The following is a 12628-nucleotide window of genomic DNA, read 5'->3' as shown; positions in this document are numbered from 1 at the left end:
ATTAAACACCGTCCTTCCTTTTTCTCTAACACTGTTTCTCGTTCTCCTGCATGCAGGAAAGCCAACATCTTTGTCTCTCTACTGATTGATGTGGCCCTGGGGATCCTGCTGATGTCCTGGCTCTACAGGAAGAACCGAATTGGTCACCTTGCTGACACTCTCATCCCTGTGGCTGACGTAAGTCTGGCCAAGGCTGTTCCTCTTTCACCTGCTCTGGGTGCTGAGCAGCTCTCGATGCCTAGGGTAGTTGGAAGGAGGCAGTGCCTCCCACACAAGGGTTTCAGAGAGTTCTGTCTGAAGTCATGCAAATTAGGTCTCCTGGAGAACAGTGAAATCTTCAGTCAAGCCTGTTGGGGCTGCTCAAAAAGAACACAGCTCTGCTTTGCATGTGCTGTGCATGGTAATTAGGTGTTTACTGGAGGCTGCTCCAGGTCCTGAAGGAACAATTATGGCTTGGACAGCTCTGCAGCTGCAGGTTGAGTGGTTATGGAGCCACAATACTTTTATTTTGTTCTTGAGTCAACAGAAAGTGTCCTCAGATTGTTTGGGGGAAACAAAGCTGTAACTTGGGCTGAATCTGATAAACTGCTGAAAAGTCAGACTTGATAAGCAGTGCAGCCGTGCTTGTGAAAGGGGTTTTGTGGGGAAGTCCAAAGGCTTTGGCTGGTCAGGGTACAAACACCTGAAATCCTACCTAAGAGCTTTGGGATACAGAGGCTAAACTAGGAAAACTTGCTGTGTCTTGTGATTCCGTCAAACATAACTCCTCTTGCCCACGAAGATCCCTCAGCATCAGCAGAAATTCATGAGGAGCAAGTCTGACTCACACCATCCTGCTCTTCTGGTGGCTCATTTTAGGTGCAGAGCTCCAATATATCTGTTTAGTGGCAATAAGAAACATATAATGTACTTCAGAAGCTGGAGACCAGACCACTAATCTGAGGTCAGCTCTGTCTTAAGAGCTTCTGTGTCTTGGGAATACAAGTGCAGCCAATTTTGAGCCCTGCCATGCAGCTGCACAGCCTAATCCTTTCTCTGCCCACTTTTCTTTCATTTCTGAGTGGATCTTTCCATTGGTTTCTTTCTAGCAGCTGGAGAACATCTTCTCTCTGCTCTTTCTCCAGCTTCTTGATTCTGATTAGAGAATTCTAGCAGCAGTTTATCTTTCCTACTTATGCTGCATTTCCTGAGAAGGGCTCCCATTTCCCTTGATGATGATCTGCTTGGTCTGTGTCTAACCCTTTAATTGTTGCAAGCCATCAGTCTCTGATCATTCTTGGACATGCTGTGCTTTCACAAAGTGTGTATAGAGTGTCCAGCATAGCTGTGGATCATGATTATTGCTATTCTTCTTATCTCCCATAGTCAAACTTTCAAGGATAGCATGTTTTAAGGATTGCCGCAGCCACTGTTCACCAGCAGTGGTGGGTAGAAAGGACCACATTTCCTGCAGGAGCTATACCCTACAAATATTTTTCTAAGCCTTATTCCTAAGTCTTTTCCTTACAACTGGAGAAGTTTAGGTTCCCTAGAGCTCTCCCTATGCAATTATTGTAAGTGCCCAGCTCTCAGAAATCTGATTTCTTAACAAGTCTGCAGGGAAGTGGCTTTGGCTGCATTCCTGGTGGCACAGGAGGCTCTGGGAGGGATTCCATCTGCCCAGTGTCTTTGGCAGATGGACACTCTCCGTGCTCAAGGTATGTCCAACCCCAGCACCTGTCCTGGACAGGCTGGCTTGTGAGGTTGCTTGTTTGTTCCTCTCTCAGTGATTTAGCTCACCTGTCACTCAGCTCATGCATCAGTGTCAGTTATCTCCACAGGCCTCCTACGTGTGTGGACTTGGTTACCTGGCTATCACCAGGAGCTGTTTGCTTTCCTTCCTGGAAGTGCTGACTCCTCCATGTGTGGGGGGCCCTGATAGCCAGTCAGTGCCTTTCTTCCCTGTTTATCCAGGCTTATCAGTTCGGGCCACTCACAACTCTCCTTACTTCTCAGCCTTACTTTCTTCTTTCAGGCATATTAGACTGTGGACACAAAATCATATGGAGTCCTTTTACTGCCTTTTCTGGGCATTGATTTATGTGCATATTCTGCAGGCCTTAAAAATGCAGATCTGAGTGATCCCAAAATATACCGATGACTTCAGCATGTGCTGTGCAAGCCAGCTCCGCTTCTTTTCCAGTACGACAGCAAAATCTCCCCTTAGCCATTCAGCAGTAGGTTTCCTCTGTGCTGCTGAGTGTCCATCTGGAATGCATTATTCCCATCACTGGGGCTTTCTCAAGTGCTTGTGTTTTGCCAAGTTCAGTAACAGAGCTCCTGTTCCTTCCCTAAAGCTCCTTCTCTTCTGCTTTTGAGCTGTGCCCCAGATCTGCTGATGGCATTGGCCTTACACCTCTGTGTGTTAGTAAATAGAATATTGGATATATCATTTGCCCCAGAGGCTGGTTGGGCACTGACCAGGCTCCCCAGGACAGTGGGCACAGCACCAAGGCTGACAGAGCTCCAGGAGTGTTGGGACAACGCTCTCAGGGACAGGGTGGGATTGTTGGGGTGTCCGGTGGAAGGCAGGGTCCTTGTTGGTCCCTTCCCATTCAGGGTATTTCCTGATTCTATTATAATAAGATTATTATGTACTCTAATGTATTATAAGTCATACATAACCTTATTTTAACCTCACTGATTTTCCTATTGACAAACTAACCTTATATAACATATAACCTCATTGGTTTGATTGATTGATTTTAATATTGACAAAATTACAGCTGTGTGGAGCCTGGATAAACTGCTCATTTTTTTACCTAGCAGACATCTCTCTGGAAGGAGGGAGGTCCAGGTGGGGTATTTTGACTCTCAGCACAGGTCACACAGTCAGCTGCTGCCAGGAGGCTCAATCCCTGTTCCCTGGCCATCATTCCTCATCCCCTGATGAAATGGTTCTCAAATCAGCACTTAGCTGGCAATTGTTGATGCTGCACAAGGCATCCCACTCTCACAGCTTGAGGAGCTGTGCTGTGCTGGCTGTAATAACAAGTTGCTTTTGTCAGGCAGTGAGGCAGATGTGATTCACAGACACCCAGGGAGCCACTGGCAAGGAGCTGTGTGCAGTACCAAGGACTGATTTTAGAGCAGGCTTTCAAATCCAAGAATGGAAAACGGGAATAATCTTCTCTCTGTAGGTGCCCACACAACTCCTACCTTCCTCCTTCCCCTTGATCCCACCAGGCTTGCCAGTGGTTGTCCCTTTTCCATGACAGCCTTTTTTCAGAAATACCTGACTCAAAGCACTACACTCGCTTATAAACTATCTTCTGTTTCTTTTCTACCTCCTTCATCTCTTTGATCCTCGCCAATGTCTCTTTTTCTAAAGCTGTAATCTCTTTGAAACAGTTAAATATTTATCATGGATCGTGCCTCCAAAAGCCTTACTGGGGCTTGGAGATAATTGGATGTACATTCCTACTCAGCCTTGTTCCGCTGATGCATAAACAAAGCAAGCAGAGAGAACACTTCCTGGAAAATATTTATAGATGGTAACTTGTAAAATGATGTGTCTTAGAGCCCCAAACACCTGCAGCAGACACAGGCAGGGATGTCTGGCAGCAAGAGCTTTGGCTCTGTGTGCTCCAACCTGCACCAGATAGAGCCATTAAGGCTTCAAGGTCATCAAATCCCACTATTAACTGGCATCACCACTGTGTTCAGCACTAGAGCATGTCCTCAAGTGCCACATTCACATGCTTTTTGAACACTTCCAGGGATGGGGACTCCACCACTGCTCTGGGCAGCTGTGCCAGGGCCTGACCACCCTTTCCATGAAGAAATTTTCCCAATATCCAACCTATACCTCCCCTCCCCAGCTTGAGGCCGTTTCCTCTTGTCCTGTCCCTTGTTCCCTGGGAGCAGAGCCCAACCTCCCCCAGCTCCCCCCTCCTGTCAGGGAGTTGCAGAGCCAGAAGGTCCCCCCTGAGCCTCCTTTTCTCCAGGCTGAGCCCCCCCAGCTCCCTCAGCTGCTTCTGCTGCTCCAGCCCCTTCCCCAGCTCCGTTCCCTTCCCTGAAGCATCAGCAGTTTTCCTGGTGTCCTGTGTGTCCTTATCCATGTCACATCACCATCAGTCCCCCTGCATATGGAAACGAGAAAAAGCATGACAGTAAAGGGAATATTTCCACAGTGAGCTCATCTAGCCCTTGTTAGCTTCAGTCTCTCTCCAGTTTGGTCGTGTCCCTGCACCCTGTTATGAAACACTTCAACCCACTGTGTGTGATTTATTAATACTGCCCACATTCAGTATTCATGACTGCAGGAGGAGAATTGTCCTCCCAGTCACCTTTTCTGATTCTCCTGGCTATCGATCAATCCTAAAATATCTGTTTGGAAAACAATCTCCAAGGTTATGCCTTGGGACTATGCTTTGGGAAGCCTTGCCCAGGTAAATAACAGCAAGATAGAGCACCTTCCCAGGGCTATGTGCCCCTGTCAGGGTTTAGCAGCACCTCTGGGACTGGCAGCCTCCAGAAATACTGCCTGCTGAAAACCAACCTTGCTGAAGGACTGCTTTCAAGCATTTAAATATTTCATTAAAATCCCCAAATGCTTTTTCTAAGTTACCAGTCCAACACTTTAAATATTAAACCCAGTCTATTTATAAAGCAGCAAACGCTTCCCAGCCACAGAGGTGAGCTCCATGGGATCCAATCAGTCTGACTTGCAGTGAGACAGAGGAAAAATGGAGGGAACAGAAAGACAGCCTTTTGGAGAAGTTAGAGATGGAGCCATTAATTTTGCCACTGCACTGAAAGTAAATATTTACAAACTCATTTTGCCAGGATCTTGTTGGTTAATAAAGAAAGTGGAATTGTTCCTTGGAAACAATTTCCTTGTAGGGAAATTATTCATATGAATGATGGGGAAAGTAGGCTGCAGTACTTCAGGGAGTGTGGTTTGGTGGTTCTACATGTGGGCAGTTTTCAGTGCCCTTCACTTGCGTGGACTTAACTGTCAGTGGGATTTTTGGAGACAGAGGGCTTTTCCTCACAATCTGTTTGTGTGGGACAATGTCAGAGGTCCCTTCTTCCAGGTACGTTCCCCAGCTCTTTGCTGAAGGTTACCACTCTCAGCTACCTCAGTTCACAGCCTGTAGATGGAGTTCACCTCTGGTTTCAGCTCAGGGGAGTAGGGCAGGTGAGAAGCACCAAGCAGCAGAGCCACTGCAAGGGGAGTGTGGAGTAGTGGGGTGGAGAGAGAAAATCAATAAATAACGTCAGCCTGGGATGAAATCACCAGAAATTGTGAGTCAAAGCCCCTGTGAAGGATCTGGAGCACAAGTTTGAGCTGCGTTTTGGTTTGTTCTGCTGCATTGAAGTGGCAGCACACAGGGCAGGTGGGAACGTGTCCAGGAGCTCAGCACCAGAGTCCCCTGGGAGCTGCACCTCCAGTCCTGGGACAGTGTTGGTCCCTCATAACAAGAAAGCCATGGAGGGGCTGGAGCATGTCCAGGGAAGGGAACGGAGCTGGGGAAGGGGCTGGAGCAGCAGGAGCAGCTGAGGGAGCTGGGGGGGCTCAGCCTGGAGAAAAGGAGGCTCAGGGGGGACCTTCTGGCTCTGCAACCCCCTGACAGGAGGGGGGAACCGGGGGGGGGGTCAGGCTCTGCTCCCAGGGAACAAGGGACAGGATGAGAGGAAACGGCCTCACGTTGTGCCAGGAGAGGTTTAAATTGGATATTGGGAAAACTTTTTCATGGAAAGGGTGGTCAGGCCCTGGCACAGCTGCCCAGGGCAGAGGTGGAGTCCCCATTCCTGGAGGGACTTAAAAGATGTGGATGTGGCACTTGGGGATGTGGGTTAGTGGTGGCCTTGGCCATATTAGGTTAGTGGTTGGACTTGATGATCTTAGAGGTCTTTTCCAACTATAATGGTCTCTGATTCTGTGATATGGGGACAAGCTCCATTAGTGTTTTTCATCAGTGATTCAGAGGCTGCTTTGTTTCGGGAATGCCATAGGTACCTCTCCATGGAGCCTGCAGAGAGACACGAGAGTGATAGGCAAGAGCAGTGCTATAAGCAGGGCTAATTTTACCTAGTACACCACAGAGTATCAAGAAATTTTGTGTATGAAATACATTTATATAATCATATTTTCTACCCTGCTCTAAACACATAAAGGTTGTTTGTAAAAGTTCACTGCACTGCAATCTTCCCCCCTTTTACAATCCTGGCAGCCTTCCCCAAGCTCAGCTCTGACTTTCCAGTTGACTGTCTCCAGAAGTCCATTTGTGCACCAGCATTTGCCATCTATTTCCAGAACTCTCATTTCACAGTGTGCAAGTCTACCAGAGATGACACAGTTTCATGTTCCCAGCATTGAGACCATGGAAGCAGTTCAGGTTCCTCTCAGCTGTTGTGTTTGAGTCAGTAAGGAGTCAGTGAAGGTGCAGTTCTGATTTGACTGGTCGGCTGTAAAGTAGCTGTTTGGATTTTTTTCCATGGGTTTGAAGGTTGTGGTAAGAATCCTTTGAGGGGGCACTAACAGTGCACAGTTCCTGTTTGGTGTGGTAGCACTGTTTTATCTCCAGTCCCTATTTCCCTGTGTTTGCAGCACGTAGCCGAGGAGCTCCAGGACCTGCTCCAGTGGCTGATGGGAGCCCCAGCTGGACTGAAAATGAACCGAGCTCTGGATCAGGTTCTGGGCCGCTTCTTCCTCTACCACATCCATCTCTGGATTAGTAAGTGCAGTTGTTTAACTTCCCAGCCTCCCTTTTCATCTCTTTCCTCTGAGTGTTTAATGTTTGCCTGGAGGTGAGTAATGAATCAAAATGCTCTTCTGCAAGTACAGACTTGTCTTTGAGTCTTCCTGCTGTGGGAACTGAAGCCAAAGTTGGATTCCCACACAAGGAAATCATGCACATTAAGCAAAGTGCTGGTATTGATGCTCTGCAAGAAGTGCAGATCACCATGGAGCTTTCTTGGTGTCACTGGTGGTGGATGTCCAAGGGAAGGCACCTCTACAAGGTCTGACACACCATTTACATGGCCTTTGCCATATGAAAGGCAGCTGATGGGGTAGGGATGAGGAATATGCAGGGATGCAAACACCAGCCCTGTTCTATTCCCAATTTGAGCTTAGTGCAATTTCATTATTTCAGGTTCCCTCTTGAAATAACAGCCCCCTTCTGTCCTTGGTGGAGGAGTACAGTCATGATGGACATGAACCCCGTAGTTATTATACTGCTTTACTTTGCTCACCAATCAAGTATGGTCTTGTTTGTGTGACTTTGCCCCACTTTAGTGATCAGACTATTTCTCCACACTGTTTTGTTTTATAAAAGCCATATGGGGCGGCTTTTGTGGGAAGGGCAGGAAAATAGGAATGGTTGCAGTAAATGATGATGTGTGCAGTTAAAAATGTACTTGAGAACCCAGACACGGGTGTAGAAAATCAAATGTTCCATCCCTGGAAGTGTTCAAGACCAGGTTGGACAGGGCTTGGAGCAACCTGATCTAGTGGAAGGTGTCCCTGCCCATGGCAGGGGATGGAACAAGATGGGCTTTAAGGTCCGTTCTGACCCAAACCATGCCATGCTGATTCTATGAATCACATGTGGAGCAAGTGGCTGCTCTGTTCAAGGTAAGTGTGTCCTCCCCTTCCTCACAGAGCTGCCACACCTGGACAGAAACCTGGGCTGAAAGAGTTTTAGTTAGCCCTCCTAAAAAGGAGGTGACATCTAAAGGAGCTTTCCAGCTTCACTTCCATGTTTTCATGGCTCTGGTTTCCAGAGCAGTGTTCTAGAGTAGGGGGAATCAGACTTCTGAGAGTGCCAGGAGGAAGGTGACACTGACCCTCTGCCATGTCCACCAGGCTACATCCACCTGATGTCGCCCTTCATCGAGATGATCCTGTGGTATGTGGGGCTGTCAGCCTGTCTGGGCCTCACTGTGGCTCTGTGCATCCTCTCCGACATCATCGCGCTCCTCACCTTCCACATCTACTGCTTCTATGTCTACGGGGCCCGGTGAGTCTTTCCCTGCTTGCTTTGGGTGGGGACAAGGGCCACAGAGCCCTCAGGCCTACCTTCAGTTGGTGGAGCATTCAGTCCTGGTGGAGTGCTTTTCAATTCACAGTTTAACCAGCAATTAATTTATTAGTTCTTTTATGCTGGTAGAAATGGTGGCCACAGTAGTACAAGCAACCTGTCTTTCAGTTCTCCTGTGTTTAAATATTTATTTATTGTGGTAGTGACCTGGAAAAATAGAACTACATGACAGGCAGAGGACAGGAAAGCTGTTCTCCCCATCCCTTTGATTCAGCCTCATAGTGCTCTCCTCAGTTGCACCCTGCCCAGTGGTTTGGAGGGGAACTGGAGGAGAGGAGGAGGAGAGGGGAACTCTTGAAGCTCTGGAGAAGCCCCAGAGTCCCTGTCTCTTCACTGCTGCTGCAGAGGTTCTTGTGGAGCACAGTTGCCAGGTTTGGGGTTACGGCATGGCTGTGACACCATCCTGGCGTCATTGTCTGGACCTCCTGGAGAGCCCTGTGGCCTGAGAGCTGGGGGAGTGCAGGGGGCTTTGGGGCACATCTAGGGCATGTTGTAGTTCCTGTGCAAGGAGTGCCCATCACTGTGCTCTGTTCCTGCCTCCTGTAGCATATGCTGCACCAAGGAGTCACTCAGGCCATGGGACAACAGCTGAGCCTGACAGGGAGGTGGGATACAATAAATAAAGGACCTTTAGGCTTATAAGGTACAGAATGGTCATTGTCCCTCCCCACGCTTTACACTGCAAACAACAGAAGTCTTTAGATGAGTAGTTTAGGGAATGGTTGGAAATATTGAGACATGATTTATGAGTCGGGTCTGTTGTGAGCACAGGGCTTACACTCAAAATCATGTCAGTGATGGGGGGTCTCTTCCCAACACCTCTAACTACTGGAATCTCTGTGAGGTCTGTGAGGAGTGGCCTTACTTCTAATTGTGCAGAGAGTGGAAGTAGGAAAAGCATTTTCTCAGCTGATTGCTCTTCCCTCGAGCTGCAGGGAGCCAGCCAACCCACCTCGTGTTTGTCAGGAGTACAGAGAGCTCTGTGTTACCTTGGCACTGGCACTGAGCTGCCCTGCTGAGCCAAGTGCCCCCATGGAGAGCCAGGAAGGGACAACAGTCACCCACAGCCACCACAGCACCTTGAGTTCCCACAGCTGCTGGAAGAATTTGCTGGTTCAGGTGCCAGTGAAGCCCAAGATCCCCTTGTGAAGCAAACCAGAGAGTGAAAGGAGAGCAGGCAAGTGTGTGCAGGCAGCCAGGGCAGGTGGGGCAGGTGCCACCGCAGCAACACCCACTTGGTGTCACGTCAGGATGTGCAGAGAGTGCGTGGCCTCAGTCAGAGCCACGGGCAGGTGTGTCCCAGAACCTGGAGGAGCCTTCCTGGGCACCCTCCTGCCCGGGCATCAGTGCACCGAGCTGTGCCTGCGGTCTGGGGGCACCCTGCCGGTTCCTGGAAGCAGATGGTGTTCCTCAATCCTAGAGATTCCTCTCTTGGATAAGACTCCTTACCTCTGCTTTCACAAAGCTGATGTGAAATTTTAGCAGCCTCCATGCCTTAGCTACTCTGGTTTACCAGTCTGGCTTTTGTGGCTCAGGCTTTCTCAGGCTCAGTTTTGTCCCACAGGTTGGCTGTGTCCCCTTTCTTTACATCCCTGTATGTTGGCACTTCTGCCCAGGGCTCTTTGTGCCTCTTCTCCATCCCAGAAGCCCTTTATTCCTTGATGTTATTCCACAGAGGGGTGTCTGTTTCACATCCCTTGCCATGCCAAGTTTCCCTCCTCATTGCCATTTTTCTGGGAGGGAATTAGCTCCAAGTGTCATAGCACCAAGTTCACGAATCCTAAGGAAGGGATGCAGTAGGGGCCACCAGCCATTTCCTTGATCTCTTCCCCCTCTTCAGGATGTTTGGAGCTGTGGGTTACTAGAGGAGGCACAGGGGATCCAGTCCTCTCTCGTCTCTGTGCTGCAGAGGCAAAATTGCATTGCATTGACTCAAGGAGGGGGGTCAGACCTTGGCCAGCCCTGCCATGGGAGGGTGTGAAGAAGTGAGGGGAAGGGACAGATCTGAACTGGGGACACGCAGATGAGCCTGGGGGAATGAGCTTGCTGCTTCTTTTCATAGAATCATGGACTAGTTTGAGTTGGGAGGGACCATGAAGACCATCCATTTCTACCCCCCTGCCACAGGCAGGGACACCTCCCACTAGCCCAGGGTGCTCCAAGCCCCGTCCAGCCTGGCCTTGGACACTTCCAGGGATGGGGCAGCCACAGCTTCTCTGGGCAACCTCAGGGCCTCACCACCATTTGCTGCCAAGATGGTGGTGCCATGGTGCTGGCAATTGCTGCAGCCCCAGGATGTGGCCTGGCCTTTGCCCTCCAGTGGCCCAGAGCTGGCTGCAGTAGCCCTGTGCCAGGGCCAGCCCAAATACACTGACTGAGCCATTTGTCTCTGCCATTCTCAGCTGATCTCTTTTGCCACCCTATGTGGGTGGCTGGGTGGGCACAGGGCTGTGAGGCTGTTTGGGGCTGGGGCTCAGGAGCTCCCAGTTCTGATGCCCACAGTGTTCTCTCTGCTCAGGCTCTACTGCCTCAAGATCTACGGGCTGTCGTCCCTGTGGCGCCTGTTCCGGGGGAAGAAGTGGAACGTGCTCCGGCAGCGGGTGGACTCCTGCTCCTATGACCTGGACCAGGTAGTGCTGCAGCCCTGGGCTCACTGCAGGACCCTGCCCACGGGCCGTGCGACCCTGTCCTGCTTCATCCAACACTGAGACAGAAGCTACGGGAGGGTGCTCGGAACAAGGACATGCCCCAACACTGCATCCATGGCTCTTCTGCTGCCCTGCAGCTCCCCTTCCCTTCCCCTTCCCCAACCTTCCCAAACCTTCCCTTCATTCTCAGAGGGCTGAATCCCCCTGAGCCCTGCCCGGGCCCGCGGTGGGTGCTGCAGCTCCCGCCAGTCCGGGAGCCTGGAGCAGGAATGGGGGAGGGCTGGAGGCCGTTCCGATGCGGTGCCCGGCAGTGTTGCCACAGTAACAGCCGTGGCAGCGTTTCTATTAAAAGGCCCGGTTTCATTCACGTCGTGCTGGAGCGGGGCCCACTCGCTCTCAGGCAGAGGTAGCTTTTGGTCGAGCGCTGGAAGCTCTTTTTAATTCTGAAATGCCACACAAACATCCAGCAGAGCCTGAACTGCTCCTTCTCTGGCAGCTGCAACATCACTGAAATCATACAATAATATCTGGGGACTCCCAAGGTTGGTGCTTCCTGCCTTTACAACAGATAACTGTGAGCTTCTTGCACCACTGCTGGGCTGGTTTTGTTCCTTTGGAGAGTAAAAGCCTCCGTGCCAGCTTTGCATCAGGGCTCGGTCCCTGTGTACTTTGAGGAAAATTGGGTTGGCACTTCAGGCTTCATTCTGCTGCTCTGGAGACCAGTGGGAATTGTGTCGTTGGCTGGGGAGGAAGAGAGGTTCAAAGCAGACCTTAAAAGACTTTTGGAGGTTTAAGTAACTGCAGTGGAGTGACAGAGGAGGGGAGAAACAACTGCTGTGAGGGGAATGAGTTGGGTTGTGATCTATTCCTGGTTGTGAGCCTAAAGCTGGGGTGCTGATCCATCTCTGTGACGTGGCTGGTGGGTTCTTTTTTTTCATATCCCACAGCCATGATCTCTTTTTGCAAAAGCGGCAGTGCCCTGTGCTCCTGGGGCTTCTCTGTTCTGGAAGTGGTGACTGAAACTTAAAGAATCAGGTCCCTATTTGTAATAAATGTGCATTTCTCCCAGTTGGAATTAGTTAGACTTACACCAACTGGGCTGACCCAGAATAAAAATAACTTTTTGTGTGGGCAGTGGAGCCAATGACACCTGCTTTCCGTGGATTTTTTTCTCCTTCATCCACTGAATATTGCTTACCTCACCCCAGTAACTCCAGCTTCTTCCTCTCTCCCAGTTTCCCACTGAGCAAGAGGCAGAATTCCTGTGGCTGGTGCCTCAGGGAATGTTTATCAGCCAAATTCTGACAGCTTTTAACCAGGTGCCCATTCTGCTAAAACAAGGAGGAACAAAAGTACTTCTCAATTCTCTACAAAATTTCCATCCAAATTTCCTCTTCTTTGTTCCTTTCCACAGTTTTCTGCTGAAAACTGATCAAAGGTTCTAAAACTTTTGTGGATATGGTGGGAACAAATGGCAAGATCATGTAAGTCTTGTTTCCTAAGGAAGCTGGGCTGAAATAGGAAATCTTGAGTGTTGTCTATAAAGGAAAAGTGCTATCAGGATCCAGCTTTTATTTATCTTCTCAAACATACTCCTAAAATAGGGAGCCTTCTAAGAAGGACCAATGAGAGGAGGAATACTGAAAATATCCCAGGTAGCATCATTATTCACATAGGCAGTAAAAAACCACATTAAGCAGTCCTGCAAACTTCTGCCGCCTCACAGTCTCCTGGTTTTTATTTGTAATGTGTTTTATTTTGCCATTGTCTGCTCATGATTGTGTTTCCTTTTTCCCTAGTTATTTATTGGCACTTTGCTGTTCACCATCCTGCTGTTCCTCCTGCCTACAACTGCACTGTATTATTTGGTGTTTACCCTGGTAAGATTTA

At 49.4% G+C, this 12628-nt stretch overlaps 1 protein-coding gene across 5 annotated transcripts in view; it reads left to right on the top strand.

Annotated features, from left to right (window-relative positions):
• Positions 1–12628, top strand: part of PIGQ (phosphatidylinositol glycan anchor biosynthesis class Q) — a 34613-nt gene that overhangs the window by 11850 nt on the left and 10135 nt on the right. For 3 of the 5 annotated variants that reach the window (XM_032704041.1, XM_032704039.1, XM_032704040.1), the window contains exons 4-8: positions 57–177; positions 6596–6722; positions 7856–8009; positions 10609–10720; positions 12538–12618. In XM_032704041.1, coding sequence (XP_032559932.1) covers positions 57–177; positions 6596–6722; positions 7856–8009; positions 10609–10720; positions 12538–12618 — 595 coding nt within the window. Of the gene's footprint in view, positions 1–56; positions 178–6595; positions 6723–7855; positions 8010–9025; positions 9268–10608; positions 10721–12537; positions 12619–12628 lie in introns of those variants that run through there. The other 2 variants (XM_032704043.1, XM_032704042.1) reach the window with 2 other exon arrangements.

Source organism: Chiroxiphia lanceolata, chromosome 16 (assembly GCF_009829145.1).
Source record: "Chiroxiphia lanceolata isolate bChiLan1 chromosome 16, bChiLan1.pri, whole genome shotgun sequence".
NCBI classification, from domain to species: Eukaryota; Metazoa; Chordata; class Aves; order Passeriformes; family Pipridae; genus Chiroxiphia; species Chiroxiphia lanceolata.
This window is presented reverse-complemented; position numbering and strand designations above follow the sequence as displayed.